The sequence below is a fragment of the Stenella coeruleoalba genome (assembly GCF_951394435.1).
Source record: "Stenella coeruleoalba genome assembly, chromosome: 1".
Lineage (NCBI taxonomy): Eukaryota > Metazoa > Chordata > Mammalia > Artiodactyla > Delphinidae > Stenella > Stenella coeruleoalba.
In genome coordinates this window covers 161081250-161109246 of record NC_137169.1, presented here as the reverse complement: position 1 = coordinate 161109246, position 27997 = coordinate 161081250, and the positions used below count along the sequence as shown (strand labels likewise).

At 56.1% G+C, this 27997-nt stretch overlaps 1 protein-coding gene across 1 annotated transcript; it reads right to left on the bottom strand.

The window, feature by feature from the left end:
- Positions 1-27: 27 nt before the first annotated feature.
- Positions 28-27986, bottom strand: CNTN2 (contactin 2; the record flags this gene model as incomplete). Its single annotated transcript, XM_079924191.1, has 23 exons — positions 27877-27986; positions 18961-19116; positions 14512-14656; positions 14253-14428; positions 13996-14091; positions 13406-13615; positions 13034-13133; positions 11716-11891; positions 11175-11311; positions 10604-10733; positions 9079-9229; positions 8830-8957; positions 8101-8276; positions 7457-7577; positions 6795-6953; positions 6164-6313; positions 3947-4017; positions 3396-3630; positions 2940-3052; positions 1649-1835; positions 1195-1307; positions 544-712; positions 28-137 (listed from the first exon to the last, which is right to left on the bottom strand). The coding sequence occupies exons 2-23, from the start codon at positions 19037-19039 to the stop codon at positions 28-30; spliced, it is 3132 nt and encodes a 1043-aa protein (XP_079780317.1). The 5' UTR covers positions 19040-19116; positions 27877-27986.
- Positions 27987-27997: the final 11 nt, after the last annotated feature.

Sequence of the window (27997 nt, the reverse complement as noted above, 5' to 3'; positions counted from 1 at the left end):
TGTGGCAGAGAGGGAGGGGTGCCGAGATCAGAGCTCCAGGTAGCCTATGAGGATCAGTGTCGCCACGGAGTGACAAAGGACGGTGCCAGGATGTGGGACTGGACAGACTGCTGAGTTCTCCACCATCATGCTTGTGCCTGAAACCAGCAGGCGGAAATGGGCTGAGTGAGCTGGGCCTGGGACCTGCACATCCCTGTCCCACCCTCAGGACAGAATCCAGACCTTTCCTAAGGAGATTCACGGAGGGCTGGCTTCAGGACGGGGAGGTGTTCTCAAGCCCTCCTTCTGCAGTGTTTTGTAGGGCCTTTGCTCTTGTTCCCGTGAAAGGAGTGCACTTACCTCAGCCCTCAGGGATGTTTGGGAGTGGGAAGGAGGGGGCAGCAAGGGCAGTTCCAGGGCTACTTTGCACTTGGTTCCTGCCTGCCTGCTTTTTTCCCCCTTGGGGACTGGCTGGGTTGGGGTCTGGCTTGGGTGGGAATGATTCCTGCATCAGGCATCTGGATGGACCCTGATACTCCTGGGGGATAAGGGGAGAGACAGCACCTCCATTCCTCACGATGTGGACTTCTGCCGGGACCCCGTCCCCCCCTGGCCCTGTGGTCCGAATCTGCACCAGGGCATGGCCAATGTCTTCAGGAACCGCAATTTCTATCCAATTCTTGCTGGTGAGGTGGAGCGTGGGAGTCGGGTGTAAGTCGTTCTGGTACAGCATCTGTGGGAAGGGGGTTAGCCAGGCAAGAGTTTCCTTACACCAGGACTGATTCTCCTCTTCCCTAGCCCCAGGAATGGGAGGAGCCCATATGGTTCTGGGCCCTCGAGGTCCTGCCTCCTCACCCCTCCCGTTTCCTGTTGACCAGGTCCAGGCTCTTGAACAAGCTCCCCACTGGGAAGAGAAAAGCTTGCAAGCAGCTGAACTGGTTCTGCAGACTCCTTAGACCAGAAGGACCCAGACTTCACCCAGTCCATTGCTGCCCCCTTGAACCCTGTCTTTCCGCAGTCATACCATTTTCTTCTAGTCGCTACTACCTGCTCCCTGAAGAACTGCTCATGGATTTCACGCCTCTCACAATCGCAAACTCTCTGCTTACATCTAACTCAGATCCTTCTGGCTAGAAACTGCAGCTCCCTTGTGTTTGCCAGAAATACAAGTGAGCTCTTCCTCAGCGTTCAATGCCTGGTTGATCCCTTCCTTACCTTATAGCCTGTGACTGCAGACTCATTTCGGAGCGGGACCACAGGGTCCCACTTAATACTAAGACTGGAGCTTGAGAAAGTCCAGGAGATGTTGCCAGGGGGTCGCCGTGGAGCTGCCAGAGGAGGGAGAGAGTTGGGGAGACTTCCCAATGTTTCCCCACCACTCACCCCCTTGCTTTTAGCCAGCCTTTTTCTAGATGTCTTCCCAAAGCAGTTGGACCCAGAACATTCTGTCACCGCTGCCTGAGAAACACACTCCAACAAAGTTTGGAGAAAAGGGAGGCAATTCAGAGGCCATGAATTCCATTCCCTCGTTATTATTAGACGTGCTGCCTCGTTTCTGTCCTGCCCAGGGCTTGTGGGCTGGAGCATTTGTCTTTCGGGGAAAGAGTGATCCTAGAGGCACCGCCTCCAAAATATACCGCCCAACCCCCACCCAGGCTGACGGACTCACGGGGCTTCACGGTCGTGGCATTGGCGGAAGGGCTGGCAGGCCCAGTGCCGGCCCGGTTGTAGGCCCGCACAGTCACGTGGTACTTGGTGTTGTAGTGTAGGCCGGTGACTAGGGCACTGGTGTCTAGCCCTGCTGTCCTCACTCGGTCAGCAGCTGCTTCTTTGTCCCCAGCTTTCCAGTAGCGGATCTGAAGGGGGCAGGGGTACCCTAGGGTCAGCAGTCAAACCCAGGACCTCGGGGCTACCCTGACCCTGGCTCTGGACACCTGCATCCTGCTCCTTGCTGGTGCTTGTAACTCAGTCTCGGGTCTCAGAACCTAGACACTAGATCATGAGCTCCAAGGGAGCAGGGACAAGTTGGTGTAAGTGGCTGCTCCCTTCTTGGTGCCCAGCAGAGTGCCCAGTCCAACGAGAGAGCTTAATACGTGGGCTGAACGAGGGAGCGGGGGTGTGGGCACTGACTCAACCTAGCGATGGCCTGCTGAAACCAACCCCATTTAATTAATTCAAGGAATCCCGTGGGGACTCTGTTAAAGGCTATGAAACGCACATTGTACTTGCAAAGTAGTCCCCCAGCCCTCACTCCAGCAAGCTTATGAGGGCTGCGGAGTAAATGCAAACCCATTGTCATAGACCTCGTAACACCAAGGCCTTCTAGATATTCTTCCAAATCAATGGCAGAGTTTGCAGCTATCTCCTCAGTGGGGCTCGCCTAACCCATTGTGCTAAAGCCCAGAGCTGACTCTCCTGAATGGAACTGGCAACATCACTAGTATGATGATTCTCCCTTAGACAATGACATTTCCTGCTTGCCCTTCTTTCCCTTCCTCTCGCTTTCTCACTCTCCATCCACCCCCGCATGTACCCCAGTGTGGAGTCACCAGTGGGCCCAAGTCTTGGGTCAGAAACTGCTGGGCCCAGAGTTCCTCAGGGACAGGATGAGCGGCTGGTACATAGAGGAGGCCATGCTGTTCTCTGCAGCCCTGAGGATGCCAGGCTAACTGGGCTCTGGCATGAAACGGGCAGGCTACGCCCCTTCCAGGACCTACTCCTCCTCCCCTGGGCTCCCACAGCGTCCAGTGCCGGCTCGAGCCAAGCAGTAACTTCAAGGCTGTCCACAGGCATCAGCTAGAGGGGCTTAGCTGAGGTTGCGTCCATGGTGCTGCATAGACTGCGTGCTGTGTGCCTGGTTAGTGAATGAGTGATTCCAGGAGGAGGACTAGCAAGCCATGAGGTGCCCCCGCGCCTTGACCCCCCGACCCCTTCCTCTCCCAGCCCAGGTCAGTGCTCACCTCATACCCCAGGAGGATACCATTCATGTCCTGCCGCACCGGTTCCCAGGTCACGTTCATCTCTGAGGATGAGACCCCTTTGGCCCAGACCTTGGTAGGGGCCACCCTGGGTTCTGAAGACCGACACAGAATGGGTTTGGGTTCCCGGGCACTCCCTGTACCCTACAGAGCAGCTGCCAGCTGGGACTGCCCCCTCTTAGGATTTTATGGAGCCCAGGGTGCAGGGTGCAGAGCATCCCCCGGGGCCCACTTCTCTTTCCAGAGAGCCTCCCTCCTCTAGGCCTGAGGGGAGACGAGGTAGCAAGGGCTAGGAAGGAAGCCAGTGGCTTAGAAGCCAGGTGTCCTCTCCACCCCACCTGCGGAACCTAGCAGGGGTGTGAGGAGCGCTCCCGCACCCTACACCCCGTGGACACGCTGCTGGGGTGGGGATGCCGCATGGGCCCCGGGGTGGCCCACCTTCCTCAGCCGAGTACACAATCGCGGTGAGGCTCTCAGGCCCATCCCCGCGGTGGTTGTAGCTGCGGATCTTGACCTCAAAGGGGGTGTAAGGCCGGACGCTCTCGTTGCTGTAGACGAAGTACTGGGCATCGGCGCCGGGCACCCGCGCGGTCTGCCAGCTAGTGCTGCCCTGCCTGCGGAAGGACAGCAGGTAGCCGAAGCCGTCTCCGTTCTGGTACTCCCGGGACATGGGCTGAGGGGCAAGAGCGTGGCATGGGCGAGGGGCCGCGGCTGCGTTTTCCTGCCCGTCCTCCAGCCCCACCCAGCCTTCACCAAGAGGGGTGGCCCCAGGGCTGCGGTGGTTCCATCCTGCAGTGGGTACCAGGGGAGGGGAGGGACCTTGTCTGCTCTGGAGTCAGGACCGTGCAGTGGCTCTGTCTGGGTCCTCTCTGCATGCTGCTCAACTCCTGAGACGAGTCCCACCAGGTGCGGGTGGGGGTGAGGGTGGGGTAGAACTTGTCCCCCCAGAGAACTGGAGGCATAGCCCTGCCTCTGTCCTTGCAGCTTACCGTCCAGTTGACAATGAGCTCTCCAGGGGCTCCACCGCCTCCTCTGAGACCTGAGGGTGCCACCGAGGGGGCTGTCAGGGCCAAGGGACACAGACAGTTAATGGGCAGTGAGGGAACAAAAGCTCTGAGTCTGAGACCAAAAAGCATCCTAGGACAAGGACACCCTTCCAGTGGGCCCTGGCTACACGCCAATAAAATGGACAACCTAGAAGAAATGGACAAATTCTTAGAAAAGTACAATCTCCCAAGACTGAACCGGAACCAGGGAGAAATAGAAACTATGAACAGATCAATTACCAGTACTGAAATTGAATCAGTAATTTAAAAACTCCCAACAAACAAGAGTCCAGGACCAGATGGCTTCACAGGTGAGTTCTACCAAACATTTAGAGAAGAGTTAACACCTATCCTTCTGAAACTATTCCAATGGGACCTGGTTTTGTCTTTCAAGAGTCCCTCTGGACGTGGGCTTTGGAGTCAAGCAGACCTGAGATCAGATTCCACCTCTGCCACTTACTAGCTGAGTTTCTCTGGACGAGTTACTTAACCTCTCTGAGCCTCTGATTCCCCTCTCTGTAAGATAAGGATAATAATGTTTCTCTCAAAGGCTGTAAGAAGAATAAAATTAAACAAGACAGTGGCTAGCATATACATATAGTATACACTCCATAAATGATCATTATCTTGATCCCTCTTGTTGGTTTAAACTAAGTAGCAGAGACCAACTCTAATTTGCTTTAAATTAAGGGGAATAAATAATTCAGAACTGCAGTTAATCCAAAAAACATTTCTTTTGGGTTACAGGTTGTTCTATTATTTTATTTTTTTATTTTCATGGCAGACTTAATTTCCTACTTGTCTCTAGTATTCAAAAGGCTGATATTAAAACAAGAATGCATTTAATTAGATCGTGAAGCTTGGCAGGGGGTAACTTGGCTGAGGGTTAAAATATTTCTGTAGATGATCCAGCAACTGGACACTTATCACTTCGTTCTGATGATACTTTAGGGCCTTCTCATTTGCAAAGGGCACTTAAACACATTACCCATTTGATCCTGTGAGGTAGGCATTAATATTACCCTTTTCAGAGTGGAAAGATTGAGGCCCAGAGCAGTTAAGTGACTTGCCTGAAGTCACACAGCTAATAAATGTCACAGTTTGAATTTGAACTCAGCTCTTCTGATTTGAAATCTCATCATCTTTCTTCTGCATCATAGCTGTCTTTGTGCTCAACTCCTGGATACTACAGTGAAGGAGACCACCCCTCACCCTTTGACTGTCCAAGAAGTTCAATCAAAGAAAGTGCTCCTTCTGGAATTCTTTACTCAGGAGAGGTACAAGTAAAAAATATTGAATGATTCCAGAAAGAGCCTGGAGAGTCAGCATGGGGCACACAGGAAACCATGTTTATGGACACAAAAAGGCAGACCCTCATTACACATTCAGTGGGGCAGGCCTGGGTGGGTATGGAGGGGAGGCAGGTCCTGATTCCATGCTGCTGGTCTCAGGATCCCAGGGCTCTCATTCTGGGCCTTCCCCTTCACCTCTTCCCTTCCTTCCCCACTCAGGTTCTGACACCTACCTGCCTTTCAGGGAGGGTTGTGGGCAGATTGTCCATTCTTCCTGCTCCCAAAGAAACCATCTAAAGAAGGACTTAGAGCACCAGCTGCTTACTTAGTGCCCTGAACACACACACACACACACACACACACACACACACACACACACACACACACACACACACACACACACACACACACACACACACACACACACACCTTCCTCATTAACTGATTCCTGCAGCTCGTGCACTTCCAGGGAGGATATCTGCCCATCACCCCATGGTCCTGGGTAAGTCCAGGCTCTGCCAGTGTGACCCTTCCTTCACATGGAATGGTTTTTCCATTTTTTTTAAAAATTAAACTCTTTACTTTGAGACAATTGTAGATTCACATGCAGTTGTAAGGTTGGCCTGTTTTTTAAATGAGTGGTTTGGACTGGATGGCTTCCAGCCCTGACAGGCTGTGGCCCAAGGCACAGTACGTTGTGCAGTGTTGCGGCCTTGCTCTGACTTGTGTTTCTTTCTCATCTGTTTTGTTAGAGTCCGAAGCCTGGTGAGCAGGGTTGGAACTCCATGTAATTGCTGCTTGCTTGGGGCTCCCTTTAAGGAGGGCTAGGGTCTGTGCCCTGACATTACTTCTCACCCAGGGCTCTGACCTGCTTCCTTGGTCCGGATGTTGCTGGAGGGCCCACTGGGCTCCCCAGTGCCCAGGATGTTGCTGGCTAAGACCCGGAACTCATAATCCATCCAGGGCGTGAGGCCCAGCACCTGGGCGGTCTCGGCGTTGCCCTCGATGTTGGCGGGATCTGCAAGGCACCAGGGAGTCAGTGTTCTGCACTTCATTTACTGATCTAGATGGAAAGGGCAGGGACTGGGTATGAATCACTTTTTTATACCCAGCTCTCACGGTGGTACCCGCTATATTAACAGTTCAATACCTTTTTCAGGAATGATTGGGAAACTCGTAGACCTCCCTGCCTTGGAGCCTTTGTAAGATGTTGTGTGCATCCCACACCCCCACGAATGTTTTCATTGCCCCATTAATAGTCCTGCCAGTGCTTCAAGGGTGCAGACTGAGTGCCTCCCTCTCCAAGCCTCTCCCCATTCTTCTGCCGCCTGTGTGACCATCTTGCCTAATGGCCTGGGAGCTCCCTGCAGGCAGGGGGTCTACACTTGTCCCTCTTCGAAGCTCCAGGCTCAGCCTTGGCCTCTGACCCCCAGCACCCCCCCTCGCCCCCCTACAGCCAGGCCTAATCAGTACTGACCTGGGTGGGGCCTCACACTTACTGGTCCGAACCTGCTTCCACTTCCCTGCAGGTAGAGTACGAGCTTGCAGGGTGTACTTGGCAATGGGGCTGTGGTTGTCAAAGCCACGGCTCCAACTGAGCTGGACAGTGGTGTCACCGATGTCTCTCACAACCACGCCTCCTGGGGGACCTGGCGGACCTGCACCAAGAGGTCAGAGCAACAAATTTGAGCCAACCTCCTTCAGGCTCGCTTGGGCTGGTGCAGTACCAAGAGGGAGCAGCAGAGGGCGCAGGAAACATACACCGGGTTGGGAGGGCAAGGAATGGGGGCAGTAGTGAGTGGCAGATGGGGTGTTTTGAGGAGGAAGGATGTGTCCAAGGCTGGAGGGGTCACAGAGGCTCTCTCACAGAGATGTGTATAGATTTCCCAGCATGAGGCTTTGAAACTTCTGGCCTCAGCAAGTTCTCCAGTCTTGGGATGTGGTGGAGTGGATTTTTTTACAATTTTAGCTTTGGAGAAAGAATATTTTATTCATTTAGGACCTGCGAAGAACCACGGGATGAGTTCAGCTCAACAGACTTGTTAGGAGCCCTTCCCACGGCTTTCAGGGAGAGGTGGGAGTTAGTTAGGGAGCGAAGGTCAGAATAGCCCAGCTGGCCTCTGAGGGTGTCACGGTGGGGGTGGGGTGGGAAACCCATCACCTCGGACCAGGACTGTGGCCTCCTTAGATGCACTGTCCACCACCGTCTGGGCCATGCATGTGTACTTCCCACCGTGGCGCAGCTGGGCGTTCAGGATGGTCAGATCCCCAACCGTCTCCTTCTGCACACGGGGGACAGGAAGCGGGGCGGGTCAGAGGAAGCAGCCCTGGCTAGTGCATGAGTCAGGGGACAGGAGGCGGGGCTCAGAGTCCCCTGCTCTGTTACTTCCCCAGACCCCTTGCACCTCGCTCTTCCTCTCTGTTCCGTGGGAGGGATCAGCTAGTCTCTACTTGGTACCACTGGGGATTAAACGACATTTTTTTTACAGAAGACAGTCAGTGATGGTTCAAGTTAGTGATATCATCTGCGCTGGGGGGCAGGATAACAAGAGTAGGGGAGTGAGTCTTGCTCGGTGTGTGAAATTCCAGGTTTGACCCTAACCCTCTTCTAAATGCATAGACGTCGGGTGGAATCCAGGGAACTGCCCGTCTAAGGGAGGGTGCTTATGAACCCAGGGATGAGCTTGCCATCATGGCATTCCTGGGGGAAAGGGGAAAAGCTTTGGGGGTGTTGATGGCTCTCGTGGGTCCCTTGTCTGCCCAGAAGGAGAGAAGAGCCCTGGGTTCTCTGGCCTCAGGCCTTACCACACTGGCCCTTCGGTAGTGACCCCCAGGCTTGTCGAAATCGATGGGGAAGTCATCCAGGGTCCAGATGAAGGTGAGGTCCATGGTGGGGTCGTGGGAGGCGTGGCACTGCAGGGTCAGGTTATCTCCCAAGTTGATGTCGGCACTGGAGGGGGCTAGAGTGATCTTGGTTGCATCTACCAAGACAAAGGGCCCCTGAGTGGAAGGGGAGGAAGTAGGCCCAGGCAGGGGTGGCAGGGCAGGGTGAGAGGCTCTGTCTTGAGCCCCAGGAAAGAGAACAGGCAGCGTGGCCAACAGCATCCTGACCTCCCAGCAGCCCCACGAGTGCGTGGGAGGGAGGCAGGAGCATATCCCGGATGGCGGTGTTTGGGGGCAGTCCCAAGAGAAACCGAATCCTGGGGTAGCCTCAAAACCATACTAGGGGCTTCCCTGGTGGCACAGTGGTTGAGAGTCCGCCTGCCGATGCAGGGGACACGGGTTCGTGCCCCGGTCCGGGAAGATCCCACATGCCACGGAGTGGCTGGGCCCGTGAGCCACGGCTGCTGAGCCTGCTCGTCCGGAGCCTGTGCTCCGCAACGGGAGAGGCCACAACAGTGAGAGGCCCGTGTACCGCAAAACAAACAAACAAACAAACTAGGAGGAACATGGGAACACAAGAGCCCAATGGCGAGGAGGGACGGCACCCCGTGGTGGCTGAGTCACCAACCTCAGCCAAACCATGGTCCTTACCTCGCACAGACAGGATGCCCGTGCTGTTGGCTTTGCCCATGAAATTCTCAGCAAAGCAGGTATATTTGCCTTCATCTGACCGACTGATGTTTCTTATGATCAAGGTGCCATCCGGAGTTACAGTCACTCTGCAGCAAGGACAGAGCAGATCTGGCCAACCCAGTGACACACTGTAGTCACGGGAAGGGGACTCACCTCCAGGGAGAGAGAGGGTGAGCAGGAATTGCTCAGGTGGGGTGGGGCTGGTACCTGCTGCTGTTGACCAAAATCTCAGTGCCTTTGCTCCAGAGCACCACGGCCTTCGGAGCTGCCCTGGGCTGACAGGGGATAACGATCTCTCCCCCTCGGGCTGCGGGGATCAGACGCCTTACAGGATTCAGCCTAAAGTCAGGGGCAAGTGCTGGAAGGAAGGGGGAGCGCCCCACAGTCACGCAGGGAATCGAACCAGCACTCGTTGCCCTGGCGTCAGATGTCACCTGGCTACATGTTAAACATTTTATGTTCCCTCTATGGCCAATCCACAAGTGACCCCCTAGCAGCACCACTTCCAAAATAGCCAGGATCCAGCGCCTCCTCATCACCCCCACTGCCACCAGATCTCTGCTGGTTGGCCTTCCTGATTTTGCATTTTCTTTCTACAATCTCTTCTCCACCCAGCTGCCAGGAATATCATTTTAAAAACACGAAACAGACACTCAGAATGAAGTCCAACGCCTCCCAAGGGCTCACAAAGGAGTCCCTACCTCTCAGATCACATCTTGCTCCATTCCTTCCCTCACTTATTGTGCTCTATCACCTGGGCCATTTTTTTCCTCTTCTTTTTCTGGTTCCGTGAAGATGACATGATTTTTCCTGCCTCAGGACCTTTGCACTTACTATACATTTCGCTTGGAAAGCCCCCAGATCTTCACATGGTTGGTTCACATCCCAAATGCAACTTCTTCAGAGAGGTCTTCCCTGACCATCCCCTCTAACTGGCCCACCTTACCCACAGCACTCTGCGGGATTTTCTTTACTGTATTTTTTATGGCTGTCTGAAATTATCTTATTTAATTGTTTGATTTTGTGTTTATTTGCCCCCCTCTCTCCACTGGATTGTAAGATACTTGAAGGCAGAGACCTTATTTTTCGTGTTCACTTCTTAGGAGGTGTTGAAGAAATATTGGTTGAATGAATGAATGAGTCTTAGTTAAGCCTCACTACAACTGGATGAGGTAGGTACCGTTCTGTCCATTTTACAGATGAGGAAACAGACTACAAGCTTAAGTCACACATCTAAGGATACTGGACTAGCTGACATTTACTGGGCACCTGTTATGTGATGGGCAGGTTCCTTACGCTTTAGCTCTACCATCTCCTTTCATCCCCACAGCAGCTGGATGAGGGCTGGGCTATTATTGCCCACATTTTATTATTCAAGAAACTGAAACACAAAGAGATTAATAACTTGCCGAAGGTCACACAGGCAAAGGGGCTGCATTAAACCCAAATCTAGCTGATTTGGCTTTCAGTGACTTTTGCCACTTTTTTTTCATGGCGGCAGACATTTCCTTTTCCACGTCAGACGCGGGTCAAGCCAGAGACCCTGTCCTCTGGGAGCTCCATCTAGTGTCTCATCTCCTGTCTTAAATCCCTGAGTTCTACTCAGAAGCTGTTGGAAAACTAAGGAAAACTGCCAGGTGAGCATGTGCATTTAGAAATGCTGCGACTCACAACCCCTAACGCCCCCAACCTGGGTGTCCCCGGGGATGTCCTCTCTCCCTGGGCCCCTTACCTTGCACGGCCAGCTCGGCACTGGCGTAGATGGTGCCGTGCTTGTTCTCCGCCACACACTGGTACATGCCTGAGTCCTCCAGGCTCAGCTTGGAGAATCGCAAGTCTCCGGCCAGCACTTCTACCCGGGCCTGTGCAGAAGATCAGGACCACTGGGTGGGGGCTTATGGGGTGGATGCAGTGGAGACCGGGCTGCCTGGAGGGGGCGCCTGTATGCCCAGTCCTATCCAGGGCCACCTGGAATCCCAGGACGCACAGATTCCCCTGGCCTCCCCACACGTCTGCACCCGGAAGCCAGAGGGGCAGGTGACACACTCAGGACCACATAGTGCTTTTGTGGCTGAGTTGGGCCTGAACTCAGGTCCCTGGACCCTCCAGACTCTATCCAGTTGACCAGCCTGAGGCCATGTGACTCTGGGATGGAGAGAAGCACCTAGAACTACGCTGTGGCACCCTAATTGGCCCAGAAAGGTTGCCAGTGTGCGGAAGGGGAGGAGATCTGGAGGGTGAGGGAACCAGGTGAGCAGAGGAAGGTGTGCTGTGTGTGTGGAAGGAAGCCCCAGGTCTCCTACCTGGGAGGCCAGAGGATCCCCATCCCGAAGCCAGCGCACTGTGGGCCGGGGCTTGCCGGCGGCTGCGCATTCCCAGTGCAGGTTGGAACCGATGTCAGCCTCCATGTCTGAGATCACCTTGAGCCACTCGGGCTGAGCTGCGGGGAGCAAGGGAGAGCAAGGCTGGGGAGGGGCTGGGGAGGAGCTGGGAGGAGCTCCGCGAATTAACTGGACTGGATTTGCAGGGCTGCAGCTCCTGCGCCAGACAGCAGAGGGCGCCAGCCGCATTCCGGGGTGGGGAGAAGCAGGTTCAAGACAACTGGCACCGCCAGTAACTCTTTTAGCGACTTAAGTCATTCTAATGCTTTCCATGTGCTTTCTGCAACCTTGACTGAAGCTCTGAGCTGACCACAGCACCAGCCTCGTCTGGTCCCATACCCACCCAGTGCACCCCGTGGGCAGGAAAGTTTCAGCAAGGGGCTGCCTAATCTCCTCCCTGACTGCTGGGTCGGCTTCCTCAAGGACAGGGGAAGGCAGGCGGCGAGGGTGTCCGGCTCTGTACCCTGCACGATGATGCGGCCCTGGACGGTGTCGCGGCCCTTGGAGTTCTCCGCCTCACACTCGTAGGTGCCTTCGTCCTCGAAGCCTACGCTGGGGATCTGCAGGGTGGGCTCGGCTGTGGCCCACTGTGGGGACAAGGAGCCATCCACTTTGCGCCACTTGATCCTGGGGACGGGGCTGGCAGGGGAGACAAAGCCAGAGGGGGTGGGTTGAGCTAGGCAGACTCCCTTGTGCCTGCAACTCCTCCCCCAACCCAGGTCCCCCTGAGATGCTGGGCAGGTGGGGACGACGGGGAGGAGGGCCGGGAAGAGACAGGGAGAGCGGCCAGGAGAGGAGGAGGGGCCTCTCCCAGGGAGGCTCAGAGCACAGGTGGTCTGTTCCCTGAAGCTGACTTGCCCTCATGGCTGACCCCACCCTGCCCTGGCCTCTTCTGGGCCTGCCCTCCTCAGCAGCGGCCTGCAATCCGGTTCTTTATGGGTCCCCTTCCTCCTCTCCCCAACAGGGCCTTGCCTCTACTTTTCAAAGGGGATTAAGTTGTTAGTAATCTGTGTACTAAAATGGACTGAGGTATCGGTGAGTCTTACAAGGTAACGCATTACCCTTCATGTGTTTTAAATATGGATTTTCTGGAAGCCCAATAACTTTCCACAAAGCAGGGGGCATCTTGGGTAACCACAGGAGATATGTGAGGGAGGAGGGGACCAATGCACAAATCACATTCTTTCATTCATTCTACAAACATTTATTGAGTACCTGCTATTTGCTTAGCCCTGTTCCAGTGAGTCCTTTTTCTGAGAGAGTAAGAGTTCTATTATACATTTTCTATTTTAAGAGATAACTGTTAGCATCCACAGAATACTTACTAAATACCAGATGCTATTCTAAGCACTGTACATATATTAGTTCATTCAATCCTCATAACGACCCCATGAGGTAGGTACTATTATTATCACCATGTACAAATAGGGAAACCGAGGCACAGAGAGGTTAAGTGGTTTACCCAAGGTCTCCCAGCCAGCAAGTGACAGAGCTAGTAGTTGAACGAGGCAGGCTGGGTTGGGGTCCACGCACCATGCTACCTGCCCCCAGCCTGGGGTGTTGTACAAGCTGCCTGAGCCTATCATGCACGTTGCTGGGAAGATGTCTCCCCCAGAGGGTTAGTGCTCAGTGAGTGGCGGTTGCTACCCACCGTGGGTCCGGCACTCTGCTAGACCCTGCGAAGGCACCGAGATGACTGAGAGCCGGCCCTGCCTGCCCTCTCCCTGAGGGGCTCTGAGAGGCTGTGCCCTGGCCTGTCTCCTCCCTCCCCCACCACTCACTTCCCGAAGGCGAAGCACTCCAGGGTGACCTGCTGCCCCACCAGCGCATAGGTCTCTGCTGGGAACCGGGCCTTGATGCTGGGGGCAAAGAGCCTGGTGTCTGGGGAGAGAGGGTTCACACATCAGATCCAGATCGGGTGCTCCTGTGCTTAGGATCTCAGCACAACTCAGAGCCCACACTTTCTTGACTCCCTTTCCGCTTGGGGGCATGCAGCAAGGGTCTGAGGCCATGTAGCAGGAAGACCCTGGGGTCCAGGCCCAGACCCTGTGCCCTTTGAGCTGCTCTTCACAACTTCAAAGGGAAGACCCCCTTTCCCAATACCCCTTGACCCCTTCAGCTCCCTCCTCCTCGCCTTGCCCGCTGACCCTGACCTTCCGCAGCCAGGTTGAGCTGAGCAAACTTGCTGAAGACGCTCTTGGTGGAGAAATCCATGTGGCTTGTGGCCAGGCAGGAGTAGTTGCCCAAGTCTGAGGCATTGGTCCGGGCAATGTACAGGTTCCCTGTGGTCTGGGACACGAAGTGACGCCCATCCGTAGGGATGAAGTTGGGGAACTCGTTGAGGAGCCAGCGGTAGGACAAGCCTAGGAATGGGGAGTTTGAGGAAACCGGGGGTGCTGGGCTAATGGAGCAACTCTGGGTAGGACCTCAACGCGCTGCTGGGGATCCGTAGACCCTGTCCTGAGAGCCCCTGTGCTCTGAACTGGGGCTGAGGGGAGACCTAGAGGGAAGATGCGACTTTATCTCTGCCCTCAGCGAGTGCTGTCTGCTGGGGAAACAGCCCCTGCCCTTGGGGACCTCCCAGTCTGATGGGGGGTGGGGCACAGAATCATTTAGAGTTGGGCACCCCGGGATCAGTGCTTCCAAGGGTCACTCACCACCTCTTATTCCATCCCTCTTCTGCTGAGCGGCCAGAAGCCCCTCCTGTGCCCTCTGTCTAACATGGCCCAGGGGCCTGACTCACCTGGGTAGTGGGCGGGTGGGTTACAGGGCAACATCACACCCCAGCCTTCGTGGGTTTTCACTGGGTCTCGCTCCTCCTTGGAGAATTCCTGCAGGACTGGAGGTGGAGACCCTGTGCTCAGGCGCTGTCCTCCAAGCCTGCGGGACCCTCCCTCCCCAGCTCAGGCTCCATGGGGAAGTAGTCACCCGCCCTTCTGGACACTTTTTCCAGCCCTGTCTTCTCTACCCCAAAGCGTCCCGGCACCCCGTGGGGCTCACAGCCAAAGCGGAGGACAGCCTCCCTGCTGACGACGGTGCCCACTGGGTTGGAGGCCAGGCACTGGTAGACGCCGGCGTCCTGGGCTTTGGTGGGGTTCATGATGACCAGGTTGCCCCCGACCAGCTGGTGGCGGGAGCCTGGCTCCAGCTTCATCTCGGTGCCATTCATCTTCCACCTGCAGTGGGGGCGGAGAGGGGCTGATGTGACGAAAAATTGCCCACTGCCCAGGGCCTCCCAGCACCACTGCGAGGGTCTCACCTGTAGGTGGCCGGAGGGCTGGCCCGGGCACGGCATGCCAGTGTCACCTTTTCCTCGGTGGACTCTTCTGGGAATAGCAGACCGAGGGGCTGGTCTTCAAAGACAGGCCCAAAGGTGGCCGGGGATCCCCAGGCTGAGCTCCAAGCTGCAGATGGGGGACACCACCAGAGGTCTCAGGGCCTAGGGGCCAGCTGGAGCCTGGCCTCCAGGGCAGCGCTGTCCAATAGAACTTTTGGCAGTGATGGAAAGGTTCCATTTTCTGCCCTGTCCAGTACAGTAGCTATTTGCCATTAGCCACTGTGCCCCTGAAATATGGCTAGTGCAGCTGAGGAACCAGATTTTAAATTTTATTTGATTATAATTAATTAAAATTTGAATTTCAATAGGTTGGGCAGACCCCACCTAGTCACTTAGTTCAGTCAGTCACCCCTCCTATACTCAGATATTGAGTACCTGCTGTATACTTAGCACTGGGCGAGGCCCTGTGTAGCAAAATGAGTAAGACACAGTCCCTCTTCCTCAAGGAGCTTGCGACCCAGGGAGGAAGACAGAAAACTGACAGTAGGTGAGAGCCATAATAGTGGTTTAGGTTCAAGAGCAGGGACCCTCGGAGTGGAAGCAGTCAGGGGACTCATGGAAGAGCTGACCTGCAGGGTGTGAGATGGGCCTTGAGAGATGCATGGAAGCCACTGGCTAAAAAGGGGGAGAGAGGAGGTGTGGCCCTGGAGCCTAGTGTTCCTTCTGGGGAGGGCGTCCTGAGAGAACGTGCTCTGGCCCTGGGCCTCTATTAGCTGTTACAGGACCCTTCTAAGCCTCAGCGTCTTCACCTGTGAAATGGAAAGAAGATGAACCCCCCTCCCAGGGTCTGTAGCAGGGTTCAGCTTGACACAGGCTGTGTACTCAGCCACTGTCTCCTGGACCCAAGTGAGGGGGCCGGGTGGGGGGGGGTCAGGGGAAGAGGAAGGCTCAGTGGTGGGTGGATGACGTACACGTTGCTTTGGGGCATTTTATAAAATTCCATTGTGACATTTCAAGAAAGAGAGGCCCAGAAAAGGGAGCGACTTGCCCACAGTCACAGGGCAAGCCTGTGGCACGCGCAGCTCTAGACCTCGGGTTCCTGAATTTGCTGGGCAGATGGGTATCCCGCATGCAAATGGCATTTTCCTGCCTGGCCCCCTCCCGGGGCAGATGCCTTGCTCTCCATGTCCCCTTGTCCAGGCTCACCGGGGCAGGCTCTGGGAGGCAGAGGGCAGTGTTTCACATCTGCCTCTGTCTGCGGACTGGTGTGGCCGGTCATTCTTTGCCTTTGTGGTGTCAGGCAGGAGCCAGGCCACCCCTAATTGGCTCCTAACCCTCCATGAAGCTGAGTTCAGGCCCTCCTTGGTGGGTCGTGGGGGATCCCCATTAACCAATTAGTGCCTGCTCTCCCGGTGCATCCAGCTGTCAGCCCTGGTCCAGGGGTGGGGGTGGGCCCCGTGCCACAGCTGAGGCCCAGCCTTGGACCCCTGGGAGTGATGGCAGCTGTCAAGCAGCTCTCAGAATGAGGAAGGAGGCAGGGCTCCCTGAAATGGCATCCCCCATCCGCCCTCCCCACCACCCATCACTGTCCCTCATCGCCGCCCCAGGCCTCGGAGATGGCAGCGCATCCTCTCGGCTGGAGAGCCCAGCTTAATCCTAAGTTAATGATGGTGGTGGAGGGTAGGGACCCCTGCCCCAGCTGGGACTGCCGGGAGGGGAGGGAAAGGAGGGGTAGCGGAGGCAGCCAGGCTGCTGGGAACAACCTTGCATAATAGCAGCTTCCAGTAACTCTGTCTGGATGGTGGGGGGGGGGGGGAGGGGGGCGGATGGTGGCTGAGTGGGCCCGGGGCACACTGATACTTTAAGCTTCCAGAAAAAGCTTTCTCTCCGGCATTCAGCCATATACACACCCTCACCCAATATCCACAGACACATACTTTCCACCTCTCACGTATACACACTTCCTTATATGCACACAGACATCACACATATATACATACATGACTCTCTAAGCTACTCCAGTAGTCAGATACACACATTTATACACACACCCGTTCCCATGCACGTAGGGCTACAAATGTCCACATATACTTATTTATATCTACATCTAGGCATTCATAATAACAGAATAGATGCTATTTATCGAGGGCTAACTCTTTACCAAATACCATGCTCCACATTTCCTTCTCATAACCTCTTTACAAAGTAGCCAGTGCCATTTTCTCGTTTGGCTAATGTGAAAACTGAGACTTCGAAGGTTAAATAACTTGCCCCAAGTCACACAGAGAAGGAGCAGATCTAGGGGTGTGGACCCTGGCCAGCCTCCCCCCATAGCCAGCGTCCTTAACCACAGGGCTCAGAATTCTTGACTTCAGTTTCCCATCAGGACCATCAGAGATGCTGCTCTATCCTGGAGGTCCCGAATCAGAATCTCTAGGAGTGAGGCCCAGGAATCTAGATTTTAAAAGGGCCTCACGGGCATTCTGAGGAGTGGATAGAGTTGAGAGCCATGCGCTGTGTGTAAGGCCTTCTATACACGTTCATCATCCCCCCAAATGTAGCATGCCCCCCATGCAATAATAACGCACTCACATCTCCACCCTCTCAAACATCCACAGACACACCCGCACTCACCCCACACCTCCCTCTGAGGCTACACACACATCCACCCACACATGCACTTTCTCTCTCTCTCTCTCTCTCTCTCTCTCTCTCGCTCTCTCTCTCTCTCTCTCACACACACACACTCCCAGGGAAAGCCACCCACTCTGTGCTGTCCTTGTTCGGCATCCTCTCTGATTCTCTCCTGAATCCCTATCCTGACAACTCTGCTCCCCCAAACACAGGTTTCAGGATCTCATGGAGGAAGGAGATTAGGGAGCTGAGACTGTGGAGGGGAAGCCGTGCTGCCCGTCTTTGCACTGGGGTGCAGGAATCCGAAGCTGCCTCCCCAGGGTAGGTGCGCAAAGACAGCCAAGAGCTGAGGCCCCTTCCTAGGGGGTGGGAAGAGCCATGGGATGTTCCGCTCCTGCCTCTGCGGTTGCTGGAGGTGGCAGACCAGGTCCCGTCTCCCTTGGCCTTCCTGCCTCTCTGGGTCTATGGACCGCGGAGGCTGCACATACTGCTTACCTCAGATGATGGGGTCCCAGCACTGACTGACCCTGAGGGTGGGGAACGCGGAGGAGCCCGGGTACGTCCGCCACTCTCTCTGGGGTGGGTGTCTCCTGCCCCTTGCAGCCTGGGCTCCCCAGCCCAGCAGCTCCTCCAGATCTGGGGGGCCCTGGCACTGGGAGCTAGGCCTGGAGCTGGGGGCCTGGGAGGCTCCCCTATTTCCCAGCAGCCTCACTGACTTGGATGCTGGGTTGGGAGGCAGTTAGGACATAATGAGAACATCTGAAACTATGCCAGTGGAGTCCTTCCCTGGTGAGACGAAGAATTTAAAATGTGCTGGTTGCAGCCTTGCAGGGGCTGTGGGGTGGGGGGTGGGGGTGTGGAGCCTGAGGTATAGCTAGAACTCCAGAAGGACACCAGAGGATGGGTACCCTTTCTCCCACGGAGATCTTTAAGAAAAAAAGAAACGTCTATTGATCCGGGCTGAGGGTCAGGGCGGAGAGGCCAAGCAGCGGTTCCAGTAGGCCCCTCCGAGCAGCAGCAGGCTGTTGGAAGGTTCCCCCAGCTCAGACAGCCTGGGGATCCCATACCGCCTCCCTAGCCCACTCTCCAGAATCCAGCCAGCCCGGGCCCCTTGTGCTGCACTGCTCGGTTTTCCGTACCCTCCTTTTCCTTCTGCCAAACGCCTTCCTCCCCTCTCCCCACTTGAAGCACCCCTGGCATGAGAACTTTTGCTTGGGTCCCTCTTGCCTTTTTCCTGGGCCACGCCCTGCTCTGCCTCATCTCTTCCCAGATCCCATTCCACATTTGGTCCATTTGCCAGGCTTCACTGTTGTCCTGAGGAACCCTCCCAGAGTTGTGTGGTCAGGGCACCCTAGAGCAGTACTATCCAATAGAACTTTCCGTGATGATGGAAATATTCTATAAACGGTGCTATCCCATACGGCTATGAGGCCTTGAAATGTGGCTAGTACAACTAAGCAACTAATTTTAAATTTAATCTTGCAGCCTTAAGAGGCTGCAACTCTGGGCTGATGTCATGGAGATCTGGTTGTGCCATAGTCTCGCTGTGTGACCCAGGGCAAGTCCCTCACCCTCTCTGGATCATCTACAATACGACAAAGACTCATTCCCTCTCCTCCTAATCTCAAAGGGAAAGTAAACTCCACAAACAGGAAACTTTTATAAGGAAATGGCCTCAAACTGGAGTGCCACGCAGTGCAGTCAATTATTTCTGTAGTCACATCACTAACATAATAGCAGTGATATAACGCTGTGATCATGCCCGCTAGGCTTCGGAGTCCAGACAAGCCCTCTTACCTGGAGTGGAGACAAGGGCCACAGCGGCCAGCATTAGCAAGTGTGATTTCCTCCTGGCAGGTGTCCCCATGGTGAGCATTCCAGGCAGAAGTGGGGAGCGGAGGAGAGGAGCCTCAGCCCTGCACAGGGAGAGTCTGGCTGGAGGCTGAGAAGGACCTAGGGAGGCAGAAAGGCGGGGGAGGACTCTGAGCTGAGGAGCGCCCCTCCCAGCTCCAGGTACATCTGGGTCAGCGGCGATGCTTTTGCCTCAGCCTGGGGAGGGGCTGGAATTGCTCTCACCCTCCCCAGGGCCCCAGGGGAAGGGGCTTGGCCATTACCAAGGAGCTCTTCCCAGGGCCGAGTGCCTCCTGCTGGCCCCCTGCGAGTCTGGCTCTGCCCTGTACCCTCACCCCACCTCCCATGCAGCCAGCAGGGTGTTGCTCAGGGAGTGAAAGCAGTGACTAATTGGGAGGCAAGAAGCCAGCGCCTGCTCACCCGGTAATAGCTCTCAGTGCAGGGCCAGAAGAGAGCAGGGCCCGTGCCTGGGTTTGGGGAACTAGTAACATCTTCTAGGAATCGGGCCCGCTTTCCCCTGCCCCGCACACAGCTGCCTGGGTTGGGGGTAATAAGCCCCTCTGGGAGCTGCAGCAAGTCTCTGGGAACCAGCCTGTTTTTCTACCAGTGAGGAGGGGTTTCATTGATTCGCCCACACCCTCTCACCTGGACCCCAGGTAAGGCACTTAGGTACTGTACATGATGGAGCCATAACCTTGGCCCCCTTAGTAAGGTTTCCCAACCAGATGGGCTAGTGGGCCTGGACAGGCCTTCTGGGCCGAAAGAGTTAACGCAGCTCCTAGAGGAGCCTCCCTCTTGCCGAGATGAGCGGAGATTTGGTTAGATCCTGGAGCCCTGAAGAACCTGCTCCCTGGGGGGCACCGAGAGCAAATCAGAGCCTCCCTCCATCAGTCTGAGAGAGGGGGGCCTCATCCTGGGGGGAGAGCAGGTCCAGCCTTCCACCAACTCCCCATCTCCAGGCTGTCCTGCCCAGTTTGGGGTGGGGGGAGTGTGGGATCTCAGGGGCCTGCTTCTTGGTTATCAGACTGAGTCTGGGTCACTGGGCTCCCAGGCTACTGGGGGCCAGATCGTCCTGCTGCATATTCCGCTTCTCTGCCCTGCTACCTGCTTTGCAGAAAACTAAGAGCAGAAGGAGGTGATCTAAGGTTGAGGGAGCGAGCCCGGCTGGGGGCTCTTCCACTAACTGGCTTCAAGACCCATGCCATCTCTGGGCCTCAGCGTCCTCATCTGTAAAATGGGTGCTCTCTAGCGTCTCTTCCAGCTCTGAGACTGTGATTCTCCCAGAGAGTGCAGGGTGGCCGAGGGCCTGGGAACGCTGCCCCTGGGTGGGAGTGGGGAGGGGGAGATGGCAGGCTGCTGATGACCTGAGTCTGCCTCTGGGGCCAGTGCAGAGTCCGAAGACCGGTGCAAGCTCAGGATCTCCCGGCCTCACTGCGGGCTCTATTCCCCAGGAAATAGAGGGCTCCCAAATGCCCTTAAACCTCAATATTGATCACCACCACCCGTTCCTGCCTTCCCAACAGCCACAGCTGGCACCGAAGGAGCAGCCAGGGGGTGGGGGGAAGAGAGGGGAGAAGTGGGCCCAGGGCCCGTCAGGGAGGATATAGGCTGAGAAGCTTGGTGTTCCGATTCGAGTGGCGGGAGTGGTGTTTAAACAGATGGCACTCCCTCCCCCGCCCCAACTCCAGCCTCATACCCACCTCCCTGTGTCAGAAAGGGGGCCAGGTGCCACCTCTCCACCTGTCCCTCCCTATCCTTGCCACTTTCAGTTCCAGGCTTGAACCCAGAGATTCAGCACTTCCAGCCCGTCCAACACGCCCCCAGCACCCTCAGCGCAGAATAGGTATCACTCGTGTGTTGTACTTAACTGCTTGAGAACAGCTGTGATTGTGTGCCTGCACGTCACATGCTCACACTCACACTCACACAGTGGGCTGACCAGTCTTCAGTGCTGCCCAAGGGCAACCCCAGGGCACGCACACACACACACACCCCTCATACGCCCTCTCACACAAATTGTCTCTCACTCACACACTCCCTCCCTCTCTCTCATACACACATACACTCTCACACATGCTCTCAGGTTACTGGGGTCAGCAGGGTGCTTAGCCATGGAAGAATCTAGAAACAGGACCCTGGATGGTACACAAATGCAGGAAGCTGTCCTCATGATAGGGAGCCACTGGGGCACTGGGAACCACAACAGGCGTTGGAATCGATGGACAGGAGTTGGTGACCTTGGCTTCATCTCCTAACAGTGTTGGGAGCTTGGACAAGTTCTCTCCCCTGGTGGACCTCAGTGTTCTCATCTGCGCAGTGGAGATCGTAACGCTTCCTTTGCAGAGCTGTTCTGAGTGTGGAGTGAGGTACAGAGTGCCCTGCAGAGGCAGTCTTGGGGCTGTTTGGACTTGCCTTCGGGTAGCGGTGGGGATAGGGGCGTGGAGAGAAGATGGGGCACCAGGCCCCCTCCCCACTTCAGCCAGAGCAACTCCACTTATACTTGCTTTATCTGCTGGACTTCCCTCTGAGGTTCCCTTTACTCAAAGGTTTCCGCAGCTCCGAAGAGTTTGAAAACACCCCTTTGGCACAGGTGTGCCCCGTCCGGAGCCTGGCACAGAGAAGGTGCTCAGTCATCGTTTGCTTCCTGCCCTTTGTCTGCCTGCCAGTCTTGAGAGCTCAGCGAGGGGGTAGGGTGTGGGCTCGGGGAGACAGGCACTTATCCTGAGTGTGTCCGAGCAAAACGGAAACAGACGGGCAGGGACCTGCGGCCGGGGCTGGAGACTCCAGGGACGAGTCTGCTGCTGCCCGTCTGCTGTTGCCCACCAGCAGTGCTGGAGAGAGTGGGGTGGGTGTGCGTGTGTGCGTGTGTACGCATGTGTGTGATGTTTGTGCGTATCTGTGTGTTCTGTCTCTATGTCCCTGTGTACATGTGTGGTCTGGTCTTGTGTCTCTGTGTATATGCATGTGTCTGTGTATGAGTATATCTGGTCTTTGTGTATTGAATATATGCCTCTGTGTGTGTGTGTATCTGTGTGTCTGTGTCTTGTGTCCCAGCCCTGCCTTGTTTCCCGGTGATCTACCAGGAGCCCTGCACCCTGGATCATTCACCTCCACCCCACAGTGGTCAGAATTATCTGGTATCTCTCTTACCATAAGTAATTACCATACATCATGGATAATACAATCCCTCTGTTCATCCTAAACTTCGATTTAATCCTGGACTTTTATCAGTCACTTCTGGGCTCAAGGGCCCTGGGCACCCCCTGGGGCCTGAGACCTGCAGCCTCAGAGGAGACATGGGTCGGGGCGGGGCTGGTACCAGGAAGCACCTAGGGTTGCCCTCGGGGAGCATTAGAGGCTGATCAACCCCATCAGATGTACATTGAGCCAAGCCCGCTCCGTGCTAAGGCCTTGTGTGAACGCACATCCCCACCCCCCAGAGCCTGGGTCAAAGGTCGGAGCTTATTTCCTCCCTGACACGAGGCAGTTGGCATGCAGCCTTGTTCTGCGTCCATTCCCACTGCGTATTTAACACCATGTGCCAGGCATTGTGCTAAGTGCTGGGGAGGCAGGAATAAAAACACCACCTTTGCTGAGTTCCCTGCCCAGCTGAGTGCAGCAGGGGATGTGCTCACGAGCTGCATGGGCCAGTCGTCTCCCCATACCATCTGCCCTGTGACACATTCTAGAATACCCAGGATGGAGGAGGCCTTTTTGTCAAGTGCAAGGCCGGCGTGGAGCTATGCCAGGCCTAGAGCTGGCCCTGTGGACCCTGAGCCAGCCAGGCCTGGCCCCGGCCAGCTGCCCTGGTGCAGGGGTGCAGGCACAGGCTGGTACAGGCGGACACAGGCTGTCACCATCCGGGGCCGGTCCTGGGAGAACGTGGGGGGCTCATAGGCTGCTTGGGGTTCCGGGAGACCAGGGAGAGCTGGCCGAATTGCCGGGCCCAGGAGACAAAGGGCCCGGAGGACAGCTGGGGATGGAAGGCTGTGAGCTGGACTCCAGGGTTTGCTGGCTGAGGGCCCTTGCAAGAGGCAGTCGGAAAATGAAAGACACACTCCACCCAAGTGCTTTCCCTTGGGGTACTGAGCTCCTGGCCCCAAGCCTGTCTCTCCTTCCCCCTGGACAATGGAGATTTGAGCAGCTTTGGGATGGGTGGTGGTAGGAAAAGAAGGAGTTTGGAGCCCATTTGAGGGCAGAGACTAAGTGACTTGTTGTAAGCTGACAGGTATTATAGGAGCCCCTCGTGTCCCTACCGTGCTCCACCTAGCAGCACAGCACGCTGGCTTAGTGGGGTGGGCTCTTGCGTTGACAGACCTGACACTTACTAGCCAGTGTAACCTTAGTATAACTAACCAGCGTAACCCCAGTTATTACGTTCATTACTTAACCTCTCTGAGCCTCAGTCTCCATCTGCAAAATGGGGATGCGAGGGGTAGTACCCACCTCCCGGGACCCTGTGAGGTCAGCACAATTCCTAGCCCATAGTAAGCGCTTGAGATAGATCAGAGCTCATCACTGAGAACCGTCATGGGCCTCGAGCACGGACCCCAGCACACCGAGGGACACACAAGTGTGTCGACAGACACTGGGCCCGGCTGTGGGTCGGGCTCACTTCCACACAGTCGCGACATTCGGGCCAGGCTCACATGTGTCGAGAACGCTGAGAGTCTCCCACAGACTCCCTGGGCTGTACCCCACAGGCGTGGCGGGCCTGGGCCAGCACCGGCGGGCATGCCGTTCCAGACAAGGCACAAGGACACACAGAGACACGTCCCGACGCCGCGTGTGCAGGAGAGCACCTGGCTCGGACACCCACGCGGGCCCCCCAAACAGGTGCGCAGCCTCAGCCACTGCACCTCCTGCCTGTGGGGTGTACGATGGGAGGGGACTCTGCCTACGAAAGGAATTGCCACCTGGGACGGGACCACTGTCTTCCGGGAAGGTCTGAGCCACGCCCACACCCCCTGGGAGGATGGGGTGTCTTCAGTGGCCTGGTGGGCCCGCGTGCCTGGTGGCAGGAGCCGGCAGGAAGAGGACTGCAGTTGAGAGGCCTCGGTGCGGGCGGGGCTGGTGCCCTGAGCTGGAGGAGGTCCTCCGGGCATATTTGGGTGGGATAGGGACCTTCTCAGTCCCCACTGGGGGACAGGGACTGCTTGGTGACAGGGCGGCCTTGCAGCTGGGTCCCTCCCCAGCCTGCTCTGTGTGCTCCCTCTCCTCCCACCCCTCGGTGTTCTCTGCAGCCTCTTTGTATTCGCAGCTGGTTCCCTGAGGCCCCAGCCCTGGCACTGCCGTGCCCTCGGGGGAGAGCTGTGACTCCCAGGCTCGTGGGTTTGCCTGAGCTTTCGGCACGGGCCGGGGAAGTCCGGCCCTTGATCTGCAGCCGGGAGTCTTTGGCCCTTCTGTCCCCACCCTCTCCACTGAAGAGACCCCTCAAAGTGGGGAGTGGGCAGAAGGGGAGAGCCTTGCATTCTCCTGGGAGGACCTGGGGGCGGGCAAGTAGCACCCAGACTCGAGGTTTTCCTACCTGCCTGCCTACTCCGTGTGGGGTCTGGGGGCAGAATGAGTGAGGGCTTTGGGAGGGGGGCCCTTTTGAGACATCAGGCATAGGAGCGATTGTTTCAACTTGGTTCAGAAGATCCAAATCGGGAAGAAATTACTGGAGCAATTTTGCATGTCCCCTCATCTCTGCTGAGAGGTGACTCCCTCTAATTCCTGGACGGCTGGTTCAGAACCAAGCCTGGTCGAGGTGGGTTTGAACTTGCTCCTCCCCTCAGGCTAGTTTCCACTCTAGGGCCCAGATTAACTGTACCTGTTGGGTTGCACCGCAGGAAGGCCACCCTTCAGCCAGAGCCAGTGTCGGGAGCCTTTTGGTCTATGAGGTCGGTGGACATTGAGAGGATGTGGGCTAGGCTGGAGAAGACCCAGCAGGTTTCATCTGGATGTGTGCCCCAAGTGTGGGGTGGGGCTCATCAGATAAAGATGCTGAGGTGCACTTGGGTTTGCACATGCTCTGGGATAGAGTGTGTTCGGTTTTGGGTGAGAATGTCACACACTTTTGCTTTTGTTTGCATCCTCTCTGGGTAAACAAGGAAACATGGGCTCATTTTGCATCAGGAGAACTCATTAAACCCATGGAAGTACTTCTTTACTCCAGGACAGTTACCACTGGGGCACAGAACCCATGGGAACTCCCATGAATGTTCCAAGTTAGCAAAGTCCTGGGGGGTTTGGTCTAGATTAGGGAGGTCCGGAAGGTTGAGAGGTGGTCAGCATGCAGGAGGGAGAGAAAAGGATGTCTGTCTTCTTATGGATTCCTGAGTCACCTCCCCCTGTACCATTTGCAAGAGGATAACCTGAGGCTGGGAGAAATTAACAGGTCACCTAGCCCAAACTCTACTTCTAGGCAGAACTGTCTCTAAGCTTGGACGGACCCCAGTTCTCCACACCCTCACAGAGTCATTGGAAAGGAGGTTGCCCTACTTCCTCATGGCACGTCTTCCTGGTGAGGAAGTGTCTCCTGCAGTCTAGCTTCAATCCCTCCTGCTTCACTGGCATATCTTTTGCTCTAGTTCTTCTTTCCCTGTGTATCAGTCCTCAGCCCTGTGGTTCCAACCTCAGGCATAAATGTGTGTAGATAAGCTTTCTCACAAACATTTGGCTGAAGATGTTTCTGGGAGGTGGGGCACAGTGCATTCTCCAAACCACCCCAAAGGTATTGCTTCCCTGATGGCCTTAAAGTCAGAGAGGATACCTTGGGGGTACCTCCTTCTTTGTACTTACTCCTGAGGAGCAAGTGTGGTCAGTTGGTCAGAGACAATGTGTGCAACCATCCCGTTGAGCACACTTCTTCAGAGGCCCATCCCACACGTGTCTCTATTTGAACAACTGCTGGCAGAGAAGGTGCTGGAATGGAGTTGCATAAGGAGTGAAATCTGGCAGGGGGAACGGTGCGGGGTAGGTGGAGGAGTGCATTCGACCAGGAAGGGAATGCGAGGAGAGAGCTTGGCCGGGTGGGGCATAGAAGACGCGTGGGGAATAAGAGAGAGCGAGAGCAGGGGACACCTTTCCTAGGGCAGTGCACCCCTGCTCCCCTCACTGCTCATGGTGAGCCCCAGAAGGACAGGTGGATCTTGGGTGACTTTGATGCCGTGGGCTCTGCGGCCCCTCCCTGTCTGTCTCACCTCCCACCTCCCTCTTGCCGGCTGGCAACTCCTGATAGATCTCATGGGAAATTAGGAAGAACTTTGACCTTGTGGTCAAAGCCTTCCTTGAGTGGTCCTGCAGCCTGGCTAGAAGGGGTTAACTTGGGGCACCCTGGGGAAGGGCATGGATGCTGTTGTGTCTAAGGGAAGAACTCCCTCCCCCCGAGGACAGGAGTCAGGGCACCATCTCCCTGCTCCACCTCCAGCCTCTCCCACAGGTTCCGGTGGCTCCGTCTGGTTCCCTCTGAGTGCAACTGGGAGGCGGGGACTCAGAGGCTAAGTGGAGGTAGGGGCTCTCCAGGCAGGAGGTTGGGAGAGGAGCCTGAGACTGCTGCCCAGAGTGATGTCAGATCACCGACCTCCTGGGTTATTTGGGCTCTTCCTCTTACTGCTTCCCTTTGAGCAGAAGAGAAAGGATGCCAGCTGGAATGGGAAGGGAGTTTGGGGCCTTGGGGAGTCAGGCTGAAAGGAAAGGGTGATAAGAGTCTGACCAGTTGCAGGCTGGACATGAAGTGGGGGAAGTTAAGGGCAGGAAACCTGGGGGCTAAAAAACCTGCCCTTCTCCAGGGCAGGGGCTGTGGGTACTCACAGTTCACTCCATCCTGGTCTGTCTAGATTCCCAAACCTCCAAACAACCTTGACTGACAACTTTTCCTCCTGGGATACAGGCTCAGCCCCCAGTGCTCTGTGGCTGAAGGGTCCCTGGCTTTTTCCCTGTGTAGGGTCAGGACCCTCCTTCCACAGGCACTGTCTTAGCTCACCCCACTCCTTGCCTCCCAGACCTGGGAATCCCTCCTGGAGAAGGTGATGGGATTCATCTCTGGGCACTGGCTGGGGCTGCTTCCCCCACCACTGGCTATTATGTAAGCCCTACAGTGCTGGACAGAAGGATTGCCCTCTCTTTCTAGACCCCCTAAATGGTACCCCTCCCCCTTCTAGCCTAGCCCCTTTCCCCACTGGAAAGCCAAACTTCTGCAAATCCTTTCTTCCCATCGGTGAGGCTGAGGGGGAGGGATCCGAGGAGAAGATAAGGTTGGGGAGGGGGGAAGGGATGTGACTTGCCTCAGTTTCTCCTCCCTATGTCCCCGCTCCAGGACAGGGCTTTGCCCAAACTTGTGCTCCAGTCTCTCCTTGTCTCCCACAGCCTTCCCCTCTGCCGAACAGAAGCAAGACTTTGCAAAGAGGTCACCCTGCACAGGCAGACCCAGGGGGACCTCAAGTCTGGGCAGTCAGGCTCAATTCCTTCTAGGGATATCTGGGCGCAGGTCAGGGCCTGGGACTTGTCCTCATGGAGAGTCAAGCCCTGGACCAGGGGTGTGGGGCAGGCCCATAGCCTCTGCCCTCTCCGGAGGCAGTTGTTGCTACCAGCCTGTGGCTTGAATTCCTGGACACACTGCTGGGGTCCAGGTTCCGGGCCAGGCTTGGCCTGCTAGGGCCCTGAAGGATGCCACCCACGTAGGGCGGAGGGCATCTCCAGTCCTGGTGGCCCCTGTGGGGCTGGGGTGAGAAGTCAGACTGGCCCCTGCCAGCCAGCTGGGGTTCCTGCCCTGTCCCTGCCCCCTCCCAAGTTGCCAGGAAACTGAACGCGGAGCCCCTGCCCACAGCAGCGCCCTGGGAAGCCCCAGGACTGGCGGAGACAAAAGCGGTTGGCACCTACCTGGGCTGAAAGAAGGGTGTTGGCTGGGGTAGGTGGACGCTGCTCATAGCCCCCTGGGCCGCCCTCCTCTCCTCCCGGCTCGCCTCAGCCTCAGCTGATCCCTGCTGTCCTGGCGCGGCAG